This window comes from Tubulanus polymorphus, chromosome 9, assembly GCF_964204645.1.
Source record: "Tubulanus polymorphus chromosome 9, tnTubPoly1.2, whole genome shotgun sequence".
In the NCBI taxonomy this organism is placed as follows: Eukaryota; Metazoa; Nemertea; class Palaeonemertea; order Tubulaniformes; family Tubulanidae; genus Tubulanus; species Tubulanus polymorphus.
In genome coordinates, this window is record NC_134033.1 from 3,306,609 (window position 1) to 3,328,305 (window position 21,697).

The 21,697-nt window shown below is 44.7% G+C and overlaps 1 protein-coding gene across 3 annotated transcripts in view; it reads left to right on the plus strand.

Annotated features, from left to right (window-relative positions):
* Nucleotides 1-21,697, plus strand: part of LOC141910868 (fibronectin type-III domain-containing protein 3A-like) — an 86,972-nt gene that overhangs the window by 31,866 nt on the left and 33,409 nt on the right. For 2 of the 3 annotated variants that reach the window (XM_074801729.1, XM_074801728.1), the window contains exon 3: nucleotides 21,522-21,694. In XM_074801729.1, coding sequence (XP_074657830.1) covers nucleotides 21,522-21,694 — 173 coding nt within the window. Of the gene's footprint in view, nucleotides 1-3,946; nucleotides 4,217-21,521; nucleotides 21,695-21,697 lie in introns of those variants that run through there. The other variant, XM_074801730.1, reaches the window with a different exon arrangement.

Sequence of the window (21,697 nt, forward strand, 5' to 3'; positions counted from 1 at the left end):
GCTGGGCCTAGAAGTTTAAGTCGCAGTAAAACCGTGGTTAAACAGCCGATAGGAAATTTAGATTAGTTTTTTCGTCGTTCAAGAAGCTTAATTCATACTTTTCTTGCAGAAATATTCAGTCTGGAATTATTTAGGGGTTACCCAGTTCGCCCGCCGCCGCGCGACATTGTTTTTCTTTCCTCCACTCAATACGTACTCGTATTCAGGCCTCTCGAACCGCGCTCAAACTCAACTCAACTCAAATCGCGCTATTACAATGTCGCTGGAGAATTATCATTCGCGTTAATTCAACGTTCAATGTCAAGAAGCTTAATTCATACTTTTCTTGCAGAAATATTCAGTCTGGAATTATTTAGGGGTTACCCAGTTCGCCCGCCGCCGCGCGACATTGTTTTTCTTTCCTCCACTCAATACGTACTCGTATTCAGGCCTCTCGAACCGCGCTCAAACTCAACTCAACTCAAATCGCGCTATTACAATGTCGCTGGAGAATTATCATTCGCGTTAATTCAACGTTCAATGTCAAGAAGCTTAATTCATACTTTTCTTGCAGAAATATTCAGTCTGGAATTATTTAGGGGTTACCCAGTTCGCCCGCCGCCGCGCGACATTGTTTTTCTTTCCTCCACTCAATACGTACTCGTATTCAGGCCTCTCGAACCGCGCTCAAACTCAACTCAACTCAAATCGCGCTATTACAATGTCGCTGGAGAATTATCATTCGCGTTAATTCAACGTTCAATGTCAAGAAGCTTAATTCATACTTTTCTTGCAGAAATATTCAGTCTGGAATTATTTAGGGGTTACCCAGTTCGCCCGCCGCCGCGCGACATTGTTTTTCTTTCCTCCACTCAATACGTACTCGTATTCAGGCCTCTCGAACCGCGCTCAAACTCAACTCAACTCAAATCGCGCTATTACAATGTCGCTGGAGAATTATCATTCGCGTTAATTCATCGTTCGCGGAAACGATACATACACGATTATCAGAGATTCGTTTCTAATTACGAGTCGTCAATTCTCTATAGTCACATGATTAATGCACTTGTTCCAGTCGGTCGGGGTCATGTTACCCTGAACTATGTGAACTCTATATATACATTCATTATCACGTATTTTACTGATTGTAGTCGAGATGTGTTACTGCGGCATGTATGGATTCTCCTGTGGTCCACCAGGTGTCGCTAGTAGTTACTCGGTGGACGAGTCTTCCGCGTTTCAATTTCTTTTCTATATTTCAATAAGAAACCTGAACTGCGCCAATTTGCGATTCCTCTTTAGGCATGCAATGATCCACCAGGTGTCGCTAGTAGTTACTCTATCGTTGGTGGCAAGTGAGGATCCACCTGGTGTCGCTAGTGCGCAGTAGGACATTAACTACTGCTGCAACAGAGGACTCCACTTGTGACAAGTGAGGATCCACCTGGTGTCGCTAGTGTGCAGTAGGACATCAACTACTGCGGCAAAAAAGGACTCCACTTGTGGCAAGTGAGCATTCACCAGGTGTCACTAGTGTACAGTAGGACTTCAATTATTGCTGCAACAGAGGACTCCACTTGTGGCAAATGAGGATCCACCAGTTGTCGCTGATTTACACACCATCCTGTGGTTGAGCAGGTAAAAATGTCCCGTTTCTGCCTTTGTTTGCAGTTATAACACCAGGGGGCAGGTCTGCTGGTGTTCCCCGCTTTAACGGACCCCTGTTTAGTTCGGCATTTAGCTTAATCGTTCTGTAATATGAGAAACTGCCGGGGGTGGGGAAGGCCGGAATGTAAGATGATTTCCGACCTTTCAATTGTTTTCCGGAGGTACCGATCTCGGCCAAGGATATGGGAATCGAATGTTCTAACGAGATCCTGCCGACCTTGAATCGGTGTCGATTCGTAACGAATCTGCAGCGCTCTAATTACACGGCGTTCGTTAACTTCATTCTCGGAAGGGAAATGTTGTTTTACGTGTTTTCACTGTTTGATTTAGAAATGATAGCTACAAGATTTGGGATTTGGTGAGAGAGGGGAAAGAATAAGGGGAAGGATGAGATCGCAGCTAGGAGTAGGAAGGGAATGGGAATGGCGAGTGGGATGGGAGATTAGAGAGTGGAAGAAGATTGCAGCTAGGATTAGGAGAGGGAAGGGAAGGGTGAGATCGCAGCTAGGAGTAGGAAGGGAATGGGAATGGCAAGTGGGATGGAAGACGAGAGAGTGAAAGGAGAAGATTGCAGCTAGGAGTAGGAGATGGAGGGGGAATGGTGAGTGGGATGGGAGATGAGAGAGTGGAAGGAGGAGACCGAGTAGAAGAGGGAATTGACAGTAATAGGTAGAGAAGGAGAGAAAGGTGACGTTAGAGGATTAAGATTAGAAATTAATTAGAAGGGGTTTTAAGATTAGCAAAAGAGAATCAAAGAGGGAGAGGAAAGAGAGAAGAGAGAAGTGTGATAGAAATTAAGAGAGGGAGAGAGATGGGAAGAGGAGAGAGATTAGGAGAGTGAGGTAGAGAGGAGAGGGCAACAGACGTGTGACAGAGCGGAAGAGGGCGATGAAGAGAAGAAAGATCGAGGGAGTACAGAGATTGATGGAGCAAGAGAAAGAAGAGAGAGTGAGAGGGGAACGAGTGAGAAAGCAGAGAGAGAGAGGAGAGAGAGAGAGAGACTAGAGATATTGAGAGAGTGATAATTGACGTCTGCTGAATAATTAAACGAATCTCACACACGTACGTCTGTCAACAGAACGACGACATTCAGACTTGTGTAAGAATAACAGCGGGCCCGGGGCACACGCACGAGGATTTAGCTAATCTCCGTATCTGATTACGGATTTGAAACTCCACGATGACATAGTATAGTGTTACCCGGATAAACTGCGTCTGCTATTGAGACGACGATGCTGACCGCCGGTTAGGTATTCTCAAGGTCGGCGGCGGCGGCGCTTTCATGAATAATGTAATCAGTTTTATCGACGGCGGGAGTTTTTATCGTGGGGCGTCGCGCTACGGTTTTGGAAACGGAATCATTTTGAAGCTGGCGACAAAATATCCGACCCCGAGACTTGTACAAGAAGACCCAGGGAGCTCAGTGCTGCCTGATGCAGAAATAACCGAACAATTTTTATCATGTTCTTCATAAAACGCAACATTTCACGACGAAATTAAGGGAAATGCCTATAATTTGCGAGTTATCAAGTTGGCGCCACTCGTCTGGAAAACCCGAAAAATGGGGAGAGTCAGAAAAATCTAGAAAAACTCAAAGACTCAGCAAAAACCTGGAAAACTCATGGAATTCGGATAATGTTATTGGCCGCGTGTTTCTTTATCAATACGTGATTCAATGAAAAATGAATGAATTGTAAACATTTTAAACCTTGAAAATTCTCTGATTCACTCGGGGAATTTTGTGTAACTACATGGAAAAAACAGGGAAATCTCGGGTAATTTGTAAATGGCTCATTTTCAGGTTAATCTGATTACATCCCATTACATCATAACTGCCCTGTCCCCCTCATCCTCCCCTCTGGCGCCCCTCCCTGCGATTAATACTAAAAGCTCGATATGAACTTGTTTCGAAAATATTCTCCCCGTTTCGACATTTTCGCCATCACTCAAATCGAATACGACGACATTTTCCGACATTTCTGAAGGGATGTATTTCGCGCGCTTCAAAAAAAAAAGCCATCCAAGCACGCATAGCGCACGGGTCCCCGGTGTGAAGGTCATTCAACGCTGCGCGTCGAGCAGATGCAAGCGCGAGCGAGCGTTCGAATAATTAGAGTGTTTACGGGGGTTTAGTACAGCAGCAGCTATAGCAGTGTATGAGAGTTAGTGTGTGAACACAGGCAGCAGATACAATCACATGACTGGAGAGAGAGAGAGAGAGAGAGACAGAGAGAGAGAGTGGAGAGTTCATCAATATAGAGCCTCATACGCAGCAGCCGTAGCAGCAGCAGCAGCAGCATCATTCCCGGATTATCATACACGCGATATATTTTTCGAGCGAAATTTTCCGGTGAAAATAGATAGATACCCAGCCGGAGATACGACCGATGAGTTAATCAATCGGCGAGGTCGTTCGTTCGAAAAACTTCGGAAACGATAGGAGAATCGGCGGGGGGAATCGGCGGCGGAGAGAATCTGTCGTTCGTGCGGATTCATGGATATACGTAGTACATGCATTCTCAAAGGATTATGTGCAGTGTAGTGATAGAAGGTTATAACGATGAATACGGTATGTATCGTTCTCTCTTCTTCGCACGGCATGATTCGACGGACGAAATTCTCGTCGCGATGACGCCGCGTTTTGAACCGTCTCGAAGTGGGTCTAATTCGACTGTGGATCCGGTTCCGCAGTTGCGCGAGTTTGATTTGACTCGGGACCACATTTCAAGTGGGTTTGATTTGACTCTGAATCCATTTTGACAGTTCCACGGTTATGTGGGTTTGATTTGACTCTGGACCCAGTTCCACAGTTGTGTGGGTTTGATTTGACTCTGGACCCAGTTCCACAGTTGTGTGGGTTTAATTTGACTCTGAATCCAGTTCCACAGTTGTGTGGGTTTAATTCGACTCTGAATCCAGTTCCACAGTTGTGTGGGTCTAATTTGACTCTGGACCCAGTTCCACAGTTGTGTGGGTTTAATTCGACTCTGAATCCAGTTCCACAGTTGTGTGGGTCTAATTTGATTCTGAACCCAGTTCCACAGTTGTATGGGTCTAATTTGATTCTGAACCCAGTTCCACAGTTGTGTGGGTCTAATTTGATTCTGAACCCAGTTCCACAGTTGTGCGGGTTTAATTTGACTCTGAATCCAGTTCCACAGTTGTGTGGGTTTAATTTGACACTGGATGCAGTTCCACAGTTATGTGGATCTAATTTGATTCTGAACCCTGTTACACGGTTGTTGTGTGGTGTTTAATTTGTAGTTTGACTATATATATACGTATTGCGACAACATGACTGACGGAAAACACACGTGTACAAGAAATCAGTGTCTATTATTTCATAGTTAACACGTGGCATAATGTCACCGCAGTGAGAGCAGTGAGAGAATAGTGTGTATGTGTGTATGTGCGTGCCAGCTGTACTTCATTAGCAACACCTACCTATAGATTTACTCACTAATCTTCATTCATTCAAGTATCTCTTCATTCAGAGTGGAAGCCTCCCTTCAGAGTGGAAGGCTCCATTCAGAGGGGAAGGCTCCCTTCAGAGTGGAAGGCTCCCTTCAGAGGGGAAGGCTCCATTCAGAGTGGAAGGGACATGAAGATCGTCCCTCCGACTGCTGCTGAGTCACGCTTTCCTCTTACTAGGCTTCTCTCCTCAACTCTCCTAGACTCAGCATCTCGTTCCTCGAGGTCCGTCGATAACTCCATCTGCGATCCTACCCTAACTGTACTAGCCCTATCACTCGCCATGCACTACAGAGAATGGTTGAGGGACGGACCGAGCGATGTCAGACGGACTTGAGACCGATTATAGGATTGATTCTATCCTCTCCTCCCCTACGCTTAGACCTGGTAACTATGTCCCTCCCTTTCATCTCCCCTCCTCTGTCTTCCTCTCAAGTCCCTTCCCTCTCACCTTTCCCTCCCTCTTTGTCTCCCTCTCATCCTCTCTCTCTCCTCTCCCCCTCTCCCATTCCCTCTTTGTCTCCCTCTCCCCTCCCCTCTTCTCTCCCCTCTGTCTCTTCTCTCCCCTCTGTCTCCCTCTCTCCCTTCCCCTCTCCCATTCCCTCTGTCTCCCTCTCATCCCCTCTGTCTCCCTATCTCCCCTCCCTGCTCCCATCCCATCTGTCTCTTCTACCCTGCCCTCTGTCCCTCTCTCCCCTCTCCCTTCTGCTGGTACACTAACCCGACCGTACTATGAGAACAGATACGAGATCAGTGGTTGAATTCCGCATTTCGATGATAGCACGTTAAACGGATAGAGAGGAAAGAGCAGAGAGAGAGGAGAGAGGAGAGAGAAGAGAGAAGAGAGGAGAGAGAGAGTATGTGGAGTGAGTGATGATGTTTTTAGCCTAGAATTCGACTGACAGCAGAAAAAAACAACATGTTAATAGTCGTTGTTGCTCCTCTCCTCGTGCTGCTGCTGCTGCCACCGCTGCGCGCGGTAAATTACTGGTTTATTTAAGTGCACTTTGTGTTTTATGGCATTGACCCGAACTGCGATATATCAACACCCGTGAATCATTCTATTTTAAGTGTTTGGGGAGTTCTGCGAGTTTTAATTTTGACACTTTAGATTTAAATATCTGAAAATGAACTATTTTCAACTCGGGATCTATGGTACTATAACTGTGGGTTACGAGTTGAAATCAGTTCACTGTTTTAAGTTTGAGATTAAACTTTTAGGATTTAAGATCAAACTGTGGGTCGAATCATCGGATAATTTAGGAAGTTTTAAGAGGTGTTTCGTAGTGTTTTCTGTGGATGTTTTCTTAGTTTTATTGGCGACATTTTGGAGGAGTTTTTTGAAGGGGCGTTTAGGTAATTGTTATTTCGGTTAATTCTAATGGCCCATCTCTAACGGGGTATTTTCTAAAGTTTTAAGGGGGCATCATAGGGGGTTTTGGGGGAATTTGTGAGGGGGTATTGTGGCGTGATCATGGGATGTTTTAGGATGTTTTAAGGGAGTATTCTAGGGGATTTAAAGGGAATTTGTGAGGGGGTATTATGTGGAGTTATCATGGGATGTTTTAGATAGTTTTAAGGGGGTATTCTAGGGGATTTTAAGGGGTTTTGTGGGAATTAGTGATAGGGTATACTGTAGCGTTATTAGTATATGTTTTCAGAAGTTTTAAGGGGGTTTTTGGGGGGTAATTATGAAGGGGGTATCTGCATAGTTAATAATTAATTATCTGCGGTGTTAATTACGCGATATTTTAGGAAGCTTTGAGGGGATATTTCGGAGCCTATTTAGAAGTGTATATTCGTACCCGATGACCTTCAAACACGTCTGCCTGTAAGCGGACCGAGCGCCCGTCCGTATCTCTTTACCCACTTACATAACAAGAGGGGTGAAGGTCGCAGATTTTCGCCAGCGCTAACGCTCTCTTCCCCCCGGCATCATCGGCGGCGGCGGGCGAGATGGCTGGTTGCTATTGGTAACCGTTAAGTGTGACGTTGATGTTTGAGTTGTGTCTGCTGTACTGTTGTTAGCGTTCGCTGTTGTTAGCCGAACTTCTACCGAAACTCTGTAAGCAGGAGGGGATTTGATATGATAATCGGGGCATTTTATGAAATTATCCCGAAAATTGCATGAATTATTGAATAGTATCGCGTCAGATATTGGTGTCGAGCTTATACGGGCGGGTGCTGCTTTATCGATACATGATTCAATGAAAAATGAATGAATTGTAACATTTTAAATCTAGATATTTCTCTGATTCACTCTCAAGGGGAATTGTGTGTAATCACTTGGAAAAATCATGGATATCTTGGGGAATTTTACAAATTTTGCGAATAACTTCGATAACTCAGGGAATTTGTATAATGCTATTATTGACCGCGTGTTTCTTTATCGATACGTGATTTGATGAAAAATGAATGAATTGTTAACATTTCAAACCTAGGAATTCGAGATTGAAATCGGTGTATCTGGCCCGGCGGCCGCGGTCGGCAGATGGGTGTATGTGTCATCGGAATAAGTTGATCTATGTGATGTTCATTCAGTTGTAATTAATTGCCTGTGTCATTGCGCATCAGGGTTATTTCATATGAACAGACAATACATCAATCAGGCTCTGGCTATCATTAGATAACATATTCACTCCTCACAGACTGACCAGTTGACTGACTGTCTGGCTGACTTCACTGATTGACTGACTGACTGACTGACTGACTAAGATGACTGACTGACCACTTGATTGACTGTTAGAAATTGAGACTGGTCAGTCTTAAGTTGTTAGATTGGTTATAGAACCAAAATGAGTTTAGACTGGTCTTAAGTTGTTAGATTGTCTGTAAAACTAAGTTTGTCTTCGACTGTTGTTCTAAGCAATGATGATACAACTGGTCCGTGCTCTCAACTCATTCACTGCTCAGCTCAGCTCAGCTCAGCTGGTTAGCTCAGTTCAGCTCTAGTTGCAGAATGATATTTCCGGATATGAAATAGTTCGGATTAATGACCTCGTTATATCTCCCCGAAAAATAGGACAATTTTCCCTTCTGCGTCGTAGAACAGCAGCAGACGGCTCGCGTGATAATAATGAACTATCAGCAATTGCATCAACGTCGAAATATTCCTACCATTCGCGAGAGCGCGTACATCGAACTGAAATTTATAAAACTGATCATACCCAGTTGCTAGTGAGCGAATAGACCCCACTCACATCAAAAAAATCTAGTAAAAACGATACAAGACAAGATCTTAGGACTCTTTTAGATATATTTAGGTCAACAGAAATCTAACGAGCGATGATAGATATTTTTCTCCCGTTAAGTCCTATGTGACGACTTTCAGTAGCCAGGTGTTAGTCGACGCGACGCTCTTTTAGAAAAGAAAACCAGTTTCTAACGATCGCGATTATAATCTGTCACTTCCGGCAGTGAGGGGGGTTGATATTCTATTCGGGTCCAATTATCGACCAATTACGTTTTCGGAATCTTCTGCTATTGTCATCTATGGGGGGGGGGGCTAATATGAGGGTAATGCACGCATGAATAGGATGATTATACCCTCAATGACCTCTCTGATTATAGCGTTCACTTCAACAGGCGCGCAGGTGCCAGCGTTGCATTGTGATCAGGGCCTTGACCCGGTTACCTACGAAGGTCAGCGAATTACAATAAGCAGGGCTATATATAAACGATGCAACCTCCCGTCATAAGTGGCTTTTTATATAAAGTGTTTTCTTTTTATATAGAATGGCCACTAACTTGGAAATCAGGGAAAAGTTAGGGAATTTTCTTTTCTTTAGAAGAGTCAGCGAACATAGTAAAAGTGCTCAAAATCGGGAGAAGTTCAGGGAAATTTGTTTAGATTGCTAGATCGCGATATAAGGTTAAAGCGTCACGGGAAAAAATGTCCCGCAAAATATGTCCCCGGAAAGTATGTCCCTGGAAAAAATGTCCCTGGAAAGTATGTCTTTTTTACCTACATTCCTGGATCGCGCAGATGAAACAACTTACATGTCAGGGAATAGTCAGGGGAAAAGCGAGTCAAATGGTTCCCACAGAACTGGGAAATTGGGAAAAACTTGGGAATTTTGAAATGATAATTCCCGGTTGGGAAATATTTGGGAATTTGAAAAATTTTCCTCAAATCAGGGAAATACTTGGGAAATTCATTACATTTCACGTATTACATTAAACAAGGGCAACTTTCTTTGGCAATTTCCCATGAAAATCACCTTTATCAACCAGTCACCGCTAAAATGTTGACTGTAGCATGACGATATGTGTTCATTTCCATTTGGGAAAATTGAAAAATCACCCATGAAATACTTGGGAAAAACTTTGGAATTTTGAATTCACATAACTGTGGGCACCATGCGAGTCAAATGAAAGTGGCTTTCAGCGTTGCTTGAATTTTTACGAAAAAAAAAAAACATTTTCAAATCTTTCGTGGATTTTTCTTACTCGATAGAACTCGAATGTTCTGTTGAGTTGTTTGGGTGGATTTAACAGGTCGATGTATTCCCCGCCTGCTGCACAATAAGTAATCGGATAGTTTCGTTTAGTGGAGATTTATTGTAAACACTTTGCTGTAAACTTCTTCTCCCCGGAGGAATGTCACAACTCTTCATAAAACCACAAGTATTTCAGTACATAACAACAGTGCATGTGAGTGGATATAGTTACTGACTGTTGTACACTTGTGTGTGTGTGTGAGTTTACTTAGAGACTCGGGACCCAGTTCCACAGACCCGTGCATTTTGTATGGGACCCAGTTCCACGCTTGTGTGAGTTGACTCAGGACCCAGTTTACTCAGGACCCAGTTTACTCAGGACCCAGTTCCACAGTTATATGGATTATATTTGAATGTGGACCCAGTTCCACAGTTATGTGGGTTTAATTTGACTCCCGATCCAGTTCCACAGTTGTGTGGGTTTAATTGAACACTGACCCCAGTTCCACAGTTGTTTGGGGTCAATTTGACTCTGACCCCAGTTCCACAGTTGTGTAGGTTTAAATTGACTCTGGACCCAGTTCCACAGTTGTTTGGGTTCAATTCGACTCCGGATCCAGTTCCACAGTTTAGTGCATCTTATTTCAACCATCGGTCGTTAATCCAGTTCATCTTTAAAAAGCAGTTCATTCTTTTTACGAAACTGAACCTTGGAGTAAAAAAAAAAATCATTCAGTTTTTTTTCCCGAACGTTTCAAGCAGGATGTTTATCGCCCGCCGAATGGAGTGAATGAATTTCCGAAAAGGAAACGGCTAAAAACAACTCAAATACGGCGGCGTGGTGACCTGTGACCTATTTTACGTCTGTTGGTGACACAGTTTCACCGCGGGGCGAAAACAAACACACGCTCTCTCTGAGCTGATTGGTAACTAACATTCCTAAAACCGCAATCTTAAAACGAATCGCGTTATCACTAAACTCAACGTGGATTTATCGATAGGATTTTTGTGATAAGGATTTCATAGGATTTCGTAGTAGTAGAGACTTTTACTGGCCCCTCGAAGTTACTAAGCGTTAATGAGGCATGCGCGTCCGTAGACCTGTCCTCGTGAAAGCGTGAAAATTCCGAGCACCCGTTTAGAATCTAGTTTCGCGTTCGTCGCGATCGTATTTTTATCGGGATTTCGAGCGCCGATGGATTTTTTAAGTGTGTAGTATTTTCATTTTCGCGGGATGTATTTGACTCTGGATATCCGGCGACCGGGCTTAGTCGATATAACCAGGCTCCGTCGCGTAGGTACGTATATCGTGTTACAGAAATTTTATCCGTGAAATGCGGCTTTTTGCCGGACGCGAGCTTTTCACGCTCGCCTGGTTCGATTCAACTGAATGAAAAAGACGTTTTTCGAAGTCGGTTTACGGCGTTCTCCGCAACAGGTTCAAGAGGCGCGGCCACCATTTCATTTTTACATCCGGTAACAGGTTAAAATCCCCCTTAGGTAAAATACCCCTTAGGTTAAAAATGCCCCTTTAGGTAAAAATACCCCTTAGGTTAAAAATGCCCCTTTAGGTAAAAATCCCCCTTAGGTAAAAATACCCCTTAGGTTAAAAATGCCCCTTTAGGTGAAAATACCCCTTAGGTAAGAATCCTCCCATATTCACTTTCTATCAAACTAGATTAAATTTTTTACGTGCATATTTAGGAATACAAGATATTTTCGCATTACTTTTATGGAATTGTCACTTTCTATAAAGACTAGGGGAGATTTTTATCGGGGGGGGGGGGAAATTTACACCTGGCGGATTTTTACCTCGTGTGATTTTTGCCTCGTGGGATTTTTACCTACATTACTTATATCCTCCACTCTGTCAATCAGAAAATAAGCCACCCCTTATAGAATATCTGCTGCCCTTACCGGAGTGGATGTCAATATTCTATCAATGCTGATGATCGCTTTGAAGTATATGTCACGGATCAGGCTCGGGCCAAATTGGCCCGTGCCTAATTAGAGAGTGCGTTCACACGCAAACGATTCACTCGATACTCAACAATGCTAAAAAAAAAGCGAAGTGGATCATTTCCGGTGCCAGTCAATTCCGGTGCAATTCAAACGCAATCATTTGTCTGGTGCTAAAATTTGGCTCGGGCTTAATTTCCCCTATTTTTTTGGGGGGGGGGGTCGAAAGCCTTGCTACTTCAGCAGTCGCGCGATGTCATACGCTTAACAATGAATGCAGCCCCTTTAGAGTGCTAGGGTATGGAGAGAACACTGTTTTATGAAATCATCACAAGAATCTATTTTGATTTAGAGGCACGTTTTAAGTGTGAAACTAAGATCGTTTGAAATTCGTCGCTTTTCGGTCACAGTTTGTATCGATGTTGAAATATTCTTCAGACCGAGTTCAGCGTAGATGATTAAAATCAGTTGTGTTTAAACGCGTGAAAGTTTTTGATTATCTCCAAAATTATTGTGAAGCCATGTTTTTGATCTTAAAATAGGGATTGTCCCTGTTATTTATTTGGTTGGCAAATTTTGTTTGATTTTTTGATTGGGTGTCCCTTACAGACCCACCACACCTGCCGGGAGCGAAACAGGGGGTTAGATTTCGAAATCGGAAATCGAAGTACAGATATAGCTGTGTGATCGGCGGTCGAGTTTACAAAAGTATTTTATTTAAATCGAAGTACATAATTGGGAAATTCGGTTCCGGTTCATCCAAACAATCTTCTTTGGAGCCATGTTTTTAAGAGAGAAAATAAGATCATTTGGAAGTCTTCACTCTTCGGTCACCGGTGTAAATATTCTTCAGAACGAGTTCATCGTAGATGATTAAAATCGTTTATTGTGTTCGAACGAGAAAGTTACGCAGTATCAAAATCAATTTTCAGTTCGGAATCAATCATAGCCACGTGAAGAAACCTTGTTCGTAATTGCGCCGGCTCCAAGGATCTCCGCATCAAGGTTGTCACGTACTCACTTATGGCTAAAATTGTCCGTCATAAAAACAACGCGCTTTATTTTTCTACTTGAATATTTCATATACGCTCAGCCTTGAGTCATGAATATATGGCGAGATAAAGAAATTGCGAAACCTTCGCCGCGATTTAATTTCTTTCTTGTTAATGGAGTTTTATTTGCGCGAAGCCCACAACTTTTAACACCTTTGATTCAGCCTTGTAATCCGCGCGCGGGCACACATGCCGCCGCGAAGGTGTGCAAAGGTTATCGGTATACTGGTATTTGCTCTCAGATAAGAATAATACTTTCAACGGCTTTCTCTATAGAATTTAGTCGAAATCTACGCTGCGTCATAAAAGTGATCAGATTGTCTCGCTAGTCGCTACGAGGTGATACTTTGAACGAGGAATTTTATTCGCTCGGAAAACCGGTCAAATTTCGGTTAATTTGAATTTTGAAAATCGTTTCCAGACGCTTAGCGGTAATTACGTAGGGCGGGCAGCCACTTATCTGCTGAGTCGCGGAATGTCCTTTTTTTGAAAATGTCGAGGAGGGAATTGTTGTTTCTTAAAAAGCGAACCTAGAAATCGGGGAAATTTTCGAGAGATAGCACGTATAAAAGAAAAGTTTCCGCCCGTGTCTTACGTATTTAAAACGTGTGTTGAAATTGATTGAATTCTTATCGGTTTTGAGTCATGGAAAACCGGAAATGGTTGGGGAAATATGTTCATATTGCTGAATCGACCCCATCAAACATTTTCCGTCAATGGTGTAATCGAAGAAATATCTCGGTTTGAAATGTTCTCGAAAAGTGACCAAAAGTGCGGATTTTTACCTACTTTGAATATACGGGGGATTTTTACCTACGTTCTTTAAATCGGGATTTCCCTCGTACGGGCGCGGGTACAGCCGACCGCGCGGCTGCCACCGCGCTACACGCGGGTACAACATAAACATTACGCTTATTACCTTGACTCGAATATCATACCTGGCTGTCTAAATATAGCAGGCGTGTTTCTCAGAATAGCTGCTCTCTCGCGCGCGCTCTCTCTCTCTCAGCACCGCGGCGGCTTTCTAGACTGCGGTACATCTAATCATCGTGTTTTAGTATTTCCGTCTGAGCGAGAGAGGGGGGATAGTCTCCGCTGCGGGGTTGAAATAGTCCGGACTACCCGCGATTCCGACAAGCGCAGTCTTAATCGCCCGAACTACGAACGCGTTTCCAGAAATTATTCGCGCTTCGAAAAGTTGCTTATACATCAACCGGCCGCCCTGGTATTTCAATGAAAAATTCAAATATCTATAGCATTTTTTGTTTTAATTACAAACAGACGACTTGTGGGGGCGAATTTTTGCTATTTTGAATCCGCAATGTAAACAAATTTGGATCTCCTAGTGCAGTAAGTGGATATTTACTTGCTGAAAGTGGAATCCTATATTGCTGCAGTAGTTGATGTCCTACTGAGCACTAGCGACACCTGGTGGATCCTCACTTGCCACAAGTGGAATCGTCTATTGCCGCAGTAGTTGATGTCCTACTGCACACTAGCGACATCTGGTGGATCCTCACTTGCCACAAGTGAAATACTCTATTGCCACAGTAATTGATGTCCTACTGCACACTAGCGACATCTGGTGGTTCCTCAATTGCGAAAAGTGGAATTCTTTACCACACAAAAGTGGTTAAGTGGTTCGCCAAAAAATAAAAATCTACTTGTAAAAAATATGTTACACACACAGTCAGTTGAACAAATATTGTTTCGTAGTAATATTCCCAGAGTTTGGCGGTAGTGTTGTTTAGCGGGAGCGATGGAATGGGGTTAGGGGGTGAGTGTATAGTGAAAGGTGACTAGGCTAATAGGACAGTATGTCTGTATACGTGTCTGCAGCAGAACCCTACCGCGCGCGCGACAGTGAAACACCCCCCTCTACTCGCGTCACTCTCTTGATACAATGGATGGAAGTCATCGAACTTATTTGGAGCCAGTTTTATGAACTGGTTTCGGGTTAACCCAATTGGCTATGAACTGTTGAACTTCAGTCAGCCCTTCTTAGTTGAAGATGGCCGACAAACCAGATGGTCATGGTAAAACTGTTAACCCTGAGGTGAAAGTTTAAAACTGCTCTATGAAACCAGCCCAGCGCGCCGGTTCAGACTGATCGGAAGATTGTTTGAATAAACCGGAGCCGAAGTTTCCAATTTTGCACTTCGATTTTTACAAAAATTTGTGAATTTGATCACACAACTTTAAAATCAAACCCCTTTCCTGTTTTGCTCCCAGCAGGTGTGACGGGTTTGTAAGGGATACCAAATCAAACTTAACTTAGGTAGATAATAGGGATAAAAAAAATCTGCGGCCGGTTTCATAGACTGGTATTACCTTTAACCCGGGGGCTAACTCAATTCATTATCAATTGAATTAGCCCCAGGGTTAAAGGTAATACCAGTCTATAAAACCGGGCCCTGGTCTTAAAGTCTTGTACTTGAGTAAATGACTGACTGCCTGATGACCGACCGACCGACCGACCGACCGACCGACCGACCGACCGACCGACCGACCGACCGACCGACCGACCGACCGACCGACCGACCGAACAACTGGCTGACCGACTGACTGACTGACTGACTGACTGACTGACTGACTGACTGACTGACTGACTGACTGACTGACTGACTGACTGACTGACTGACTGACTGACTGACTGACTGACTGACTGACTGACTGACTGACTGACTAAATGACTGACTTATTGACTGACTGACTAAATGACTGACTGACTAAATGACTGACTTATTGACTGAGTGACTGAATGAGATTATCTATCAAGATTGCTTTTAAGATTTTGCGAATGATTTCAATAAGTAATGTGACGTACACGTATCAGCTATACGATATCTAAATGAAGCATGGATATGTATATATATATATATATATTTATATGTAATGCAGCGCGCTCGAGAAGCTGGAGGCCTCTCATCAATCGACATAATTACTATATTCCTATATTATAAATAGACGTATCATTCATATGCGAAACAATAACTAACTATACCTCGCACAATTATACAGCCTCACTGACAGCCTCAATGGGAAAATTATTTCCGGGTTGAATTCCATCTCGCGCGCGCGTAATTTGCCTCATCGATTGTTGTTTCGTCGCCGTCGATTAGAAAACTGATTCGAAATAGCGGATATTTCGGGTTCGTATTGTGCCGTGAATCGCGTTCCTCGGAAGGGGAGGGGTAGGGGGTTGCGATCTAACACACATTTTTATGGCCAGCGCAAAAAGGCTCAGGGGCCGGTTCAATAGCCAAGATTTAAGACCAAATGTGGTCTTAGATTTTAAGACTGGTCTTAGGTTGGCTAAAGAACTAAGTCAGTCTTAGTCGACTATGGAACTGGCCCCAGAATAACTGTTCGCACGGGCGCCAAATGCCCTTTCAACCGACCAAAACTTCTGACCAAGCCCGAGATTCTAGCACGGGTCAAATGATTGCGTTTGAATTGCAACTGTTTCCGGAAATGACCCACTTCTCTTTGTTCGAGTATTGTTTAGTATCGAGTGAGTGGTTTACGTTGTGAACGCGCGTTCGCTAATTTTGGAACGGGCCAAATTTTACTCGGGGTCCGACCCGGGCCGAATCCGTCCTCGCACGTGATCGCGGCTAGTGCCCGTGAAAAATCTTATCAGATCCCGCGATGGTGGCTAGTGCCCGTCGTGAAGAGTCTTGTCAGATCCCGTGCGTGAAAGGGTTAATGTAGCGTAGCTATGAATGTAGGGGTCGTCTGCTGTGTCATGTGAGTAATGAATGAATCGTTCCCCGGATGGAAATATAGAGGATTTATTTCAGCGTTTTTCCGTGCGCTGTCTCTTGATTTATTAAGCATCACGCCGCCATCCCCCGTTCCCCCTCCCCTTCCTCCTCCATTACAGTTCACCCACCGGTCAGATATTATCTTCTTCATCTCAGTTTTGAAGCCGTTGTATTTGTATGAAAAAACATCGTTCCTCCGTTAGAGAACGCGGGCGGGTAATTTCAAGAATTATTAGATTCTGCGATTCCTTAGATATATATCCCTCTTTCCCTCTCCCTCGAGAACCCCTCCCTCTCTCTACCAACTCTTCCCTCTATCTCTCCACACTCTCATCAGTTTGAGGAGTGTCGGGCACGCTCTCATCAGCTTGAGGAGTGTCGGGCACACTCTCATCAGTTTGAGGAGTGTCGGGCACGCTCTCATCAGTTTGAGGAGTGTCGGGCACACTCATCAGTTTGAGGAGTGTCGGGCGCACTCTCATCAGTTTGAGGAGTGTCGGGCACACTCAGTGCTAGGAGTGTCGGACGCTTTCTCATCAGTTTGAGGAGTGTCGGGCACACTCATCAGTTTGAGGAGTCTCGGGCACGCTCTCATCAGTTTGAGGAGTGTCGGGCACACTCAGTGCTAGGAGTGTCGGACGCTTTCTCATCAGTTTGAGGAGTGTCGGGCACACTCATCAGTTTGAGGAGTGTCACGCGAACGTGACGTGATTTTCGAAGCGCGTTTAACTCGCGATCTATCGATCGATCTGATGACTCGTACCGCCCCGGTCCGGACCCGGCGCCGCCGTCGAGCGAGATATCACTCTCTCGAATCTAATCCTCGGCGCTAATGAAATTCATACCGAGATATCTCTCTCTACGATCAGATCAATACTTATACTACAGCAGCATCAGCATCAATACAGCTGCAGCTGCAACCTCAGCATCAATACAGCTGCAGCTGCAACCTCAGCATCAATACAGCTGCAGCTGCAACCTCAGCATCAATACTGCTGCAACCTCAAACCTCAGCATCAATACTGCTGCAGCTGCAACCTCAAACCTCAGCATCAATACTGCTGCAGCTGTGACCTCAAACCTCAGCATCAATACAGCTGCAGCTGCGACATCAGCATCAATACTGCTGCAGCTGCAACCTCAAACCTCAGCATCAATACAGCTGCAGCTGCGACATCAGCATCAATACTACTGCAACCTCAAACCTCAGCATCAATACAGCTGCAGCGACAACTTCAGCATCCCTTCATCGATATTACCATCACACCGGTCATTATACTAGGAATAGGACATAAAATTTCTGATTTCCTGATTGTATTCTGTAGTGTAGTCATCTCCTCTCCATTCTCCTCACTCTCCTCTCTTTTTTCCACTGAAGTGCAGCTCGTATCTCTCCCTCTCCGCTTATTTCCTGGAATCGACGTCGATAAGAAAGAATCCGAAAACAACCTCTGGCATGCGAGGGGGGTTAGTTATCAGAAAAGAACGGTGAGGGGGCTCGACTGAATCGGCGGTTTTGTGGTAGAATCTTCTTCGATAGTCCGTTTGCTATTTGATTCCGACCGCTGGCATGCGAGTGGCTGTTGTTGACTTTAAAAAAATAACGAGATCAGTCTGATGATTCCGACCCCTGGAATGCGAGGAGAGGGCTCGAATTAGTCGGTGGTTTCGCGTTGAATCGTCTGTTAGCTATTTGATGCCGCCCGCTGGCATGTGAGGGGGATTGTTGACCTAAAAACGGGATAGGTCTAATTCCGACCTCCCCTGGCACGCGAGGGGGGGCGCTTGAGTGAGTCGGTGGTTTATGGTAGCTATTAGCTACTTAACTGGTAGAGTCTCCTGTGTTAGCTACTTAATTCTGACCCCTGGCATGTGAGGGGAGCTTTTTTCAGAGGTTTCGCATTGATTGGTCTGCGAGCTATATGATGCAATTCCGACCGCTGGCATGCGAGGAATTTTTACCCTGAATAAATGAGATGAATCTGATAATAGCAACCCTTGATACGCGTGGGGATTGTTGACCTGATAGGGCTAATTCCGACCCGTGGCATGTGAGGGTAGCTTGACTGAGTCAGTGGTTTGTGGTCTGTTAGCTATTTGATTCCGACCCCTGGCATGTGAGGGGAGCTTGACTGAGTCAGTGGTTTGTGGTCTGTTAGCTATTTGATTCCGACCCCTGGCATGTGAGGGTAGCTTGACTAAGTCAGTGGTTTGTGGTCTGTTAGCTATTTGATTCCGACCCCTGGCATGTGAGGGGAGCTTGACTAAGTCAGTGGTTTGTGGTCTGTTAGCTATTTGATTCCGACCCCTGGCATGTGAGGGTAGCTTGACTAAGTCAGTGGTTTGTGGTCTGTTAGCTATTTGATTCCGACCCCTGGCATGTGAGGGGAGCTTGACTGAGTCAGTGGTTTGTGGTCTGTTGCTATTTGATTCCGACCCCTGGCATGTGAGGGGAGCTTGACTGAGTCAGTGGTTTGTGGTCTGTTGCTATTTGATTCCGACCGCTGGCATGTGAGGGGAGCTTGACTGAGTCAGTGGTTTGTGGTCTGTTAGCTATTTGATTCCGACCCCTGGCATGTGAGGGGAGCTTGACTGAGTCAGTGGTTTGTGGTCTGTTGCTATTTGATTCCGACCGCTGGCATGCGAGGGGAGCTTGACTGAGTCAGTGGTTTGTGGTCTGTTGCTATTTGATTCCGACCGCTGGCATGCGAGGATGCTGGTGTTTTCACAATTTTTTTCGGCGTGATCTGATCTATCAATTAGATCACGCGGGCGCGCGCCGACCCCTGGCATGCGAGGAGTTGGTGGTTTTTCCGCGTAGTTTCGATGATGGACGGTTTGTTCTGGAAGCGATCTACTTGATCGCGCGGCGCGGTCCATCCATCCGTCCGTCTGCTCCCTGAGCTCCCGCGGCAGGCGGATATGTTTATACGCGATTCTCGGAAAATTGCCGAGGGTTTGACTTCGCAGATTTATAGCGTGCGATTCGTCGATTCACGATTCGTCGATTCAAGAGCCGCGAAAAAACGTGTTTGTATAACGAGCGAAAAAATGAATGAATGGATGGGGAGAGGAGAGGGAGGGGAGAGAGGAGAGGGAAGGGGATGCGAGCAACACTGATTCATCAGTTGCCGGAAACATTGAGTGATGGAATTTGCGGTTTTTATCGCCGTGAACGCTTGCGAAATAATTCTTGGAAATATTTCTAAAGATTATTGGCAATTTCGTCTTTATCGTTTTAAAACCAATTCATTGCCAAATTCTCATCTTCATTATCTTGCCTTACCCTCTCCCTATCCCCCCTATATCCCCTCTTCGGCCTTCACCCTGTAGTTCTACTACTTTATCTCACTTCTCTATCTCCACATTTCTCTCTTTTGACTCTATTCATTAGGGATAACAAATCAAATGAAATCTACCAATCAAATGAATAACAGGGTCAAGATCCCTATTTCATGATCTCTCTCCCCTCCCTCCCTACCTCCCCTCTCCCTCCCTCTCTCTTTCCCCTCTCTCCCACTCCTCCGCTTCCCTCCCTCTCTTCCCCCTCTCCCTCCCCTCCCTCCCTGCCTCCCCTCTCCCTCCCGCTCTTTCTTTCCCATCTCCCTCTCCTTCCCTCCCTCCCTGCCTCCCCTCTCTCCCTCCCTCTTTCTTCCCCTTCTCTCCCTCTCATCTCTCCTTCCCTCCCTCCCTGCCTCCCCTCTCCTCTCTCCCTTCCTCTTTCTCTCTTCCCCCTCTCTCCCTCTCCTCTCTCAGTGTATAAAAAAACAAGTTGAACAACACATTTTCATATAAATCCACCCTAAAGGTTACTGTTAAATCCGTTAAATCCTCGACTGCAAGTCGTAGGCGACGTGTAACGAAGACGATTTACGGAAACAACCAGCGATGAAAATCGTCCTTCCCTGGGGTTCGGAATTAGTCGAAATAATGTTCCGTCGACGACGAGCGATTGCGGCGATCGTATCGTAATTAAAATCATCTCGCTCTTGTTCATATTTAATGTATTCATCGATCTGATCGTAGGCAGACGACAGTTTTAATGAGAGAAACCGTTCGACTAATTAGAAGCTTTACTACGGGGGCGGATTAATTAGAAAGTTTACGGTAGATTAATTAGAAGGTTTACGGTGGATTAATTATAAGGTTTACGGTATATAAGTTGAATGGAATATTGAGAGATGGCTGATGACGATGATCGGTTTAGAGCGTGTGGGTGTGTACTCGAACACTCGCGTTGTTCACTCGCGCACACTCACACACAGTTCCTCGGTGAACGTAAATGTCAAACATTCATTCATGAAATATCGACGCGCGATCTCGACTCGACTATCGAACGGCTATTCTTAAAACCCGGTTTCCTGAGATAAGTAGGTTTTCGATCACGGGGGTGGACGACGCCGTCCATTTGCCTGATTCAGCGGAGCCATGTTTTTAAATGTTGATAAGAGCGTTTGAAAGTCGTCGCAGTTTGTATCGACGTGAATATTCGAATATTCTTCGGACCGAGTTCAGAATCAGTCGCGTTTAAACGTGAAAGTTTTAGATTATCTTCTAAGTAAATTATCGTAAGGCCAAGGTTTTACGAGAGAAACTAAGATCGTTAGAAAGTGATGACTCTTTGTGGTCACAGTTTGTATCGATGTTGAAATATTCTTCAGACCGAGTTCATCGTAGATGATTAAAATCAGTTGTGTTTAAACGCGAGAAAGTTACACAGTATCATCGGTTTAATTGTCAGGTAGAAATCGATTCTAGCCTGAAGAAACAGCGTGAAGAGGAACCAGTACACCTGATGATGGCTAACACTTGTTAGCCGAAACGTCGCTCCTCAAATACAATCATTCTGATATAGAATTTTTTAATCTTGGCTTCGTTATTGCGGGATTTCTCTCGTTATCATCATACACGGATATTGTGTATCTTCTCGTCTAATAGCATGAAGAAAACTATGTTTTAAGCGTGAGACTAAGATTGTTTGAAAATTGTCATTGTTCGGTCACAGTTCGTATAGAAATGTAAAGGGAGAAATCTACGCCGAAGCCTAATAGGAGTGGCTCCAAGAATATCCAAATCACGAAGTTCGCGGAAGCATCCACTGGCTGAGGGTGAAGTCCCGACTTGATCGAAAAATTATCTGCGTCATTTTTCTCTAACAATATTTCTATGTTTCTATGTATTTTCAGGGCCTGCCACCGTACGGATGGTATCGAACAGCGGGCCGCCGCTGCCGATGCCGATGCAGGTGCCGCCCGGTCACATGGTACAGCAGATTGTCGACGAGAACGGTATTTTAACGCACGTCATATTGTCACCCCAACCACCCAGTATACCTGCACCCATGACAGTCGGTTATTACGTA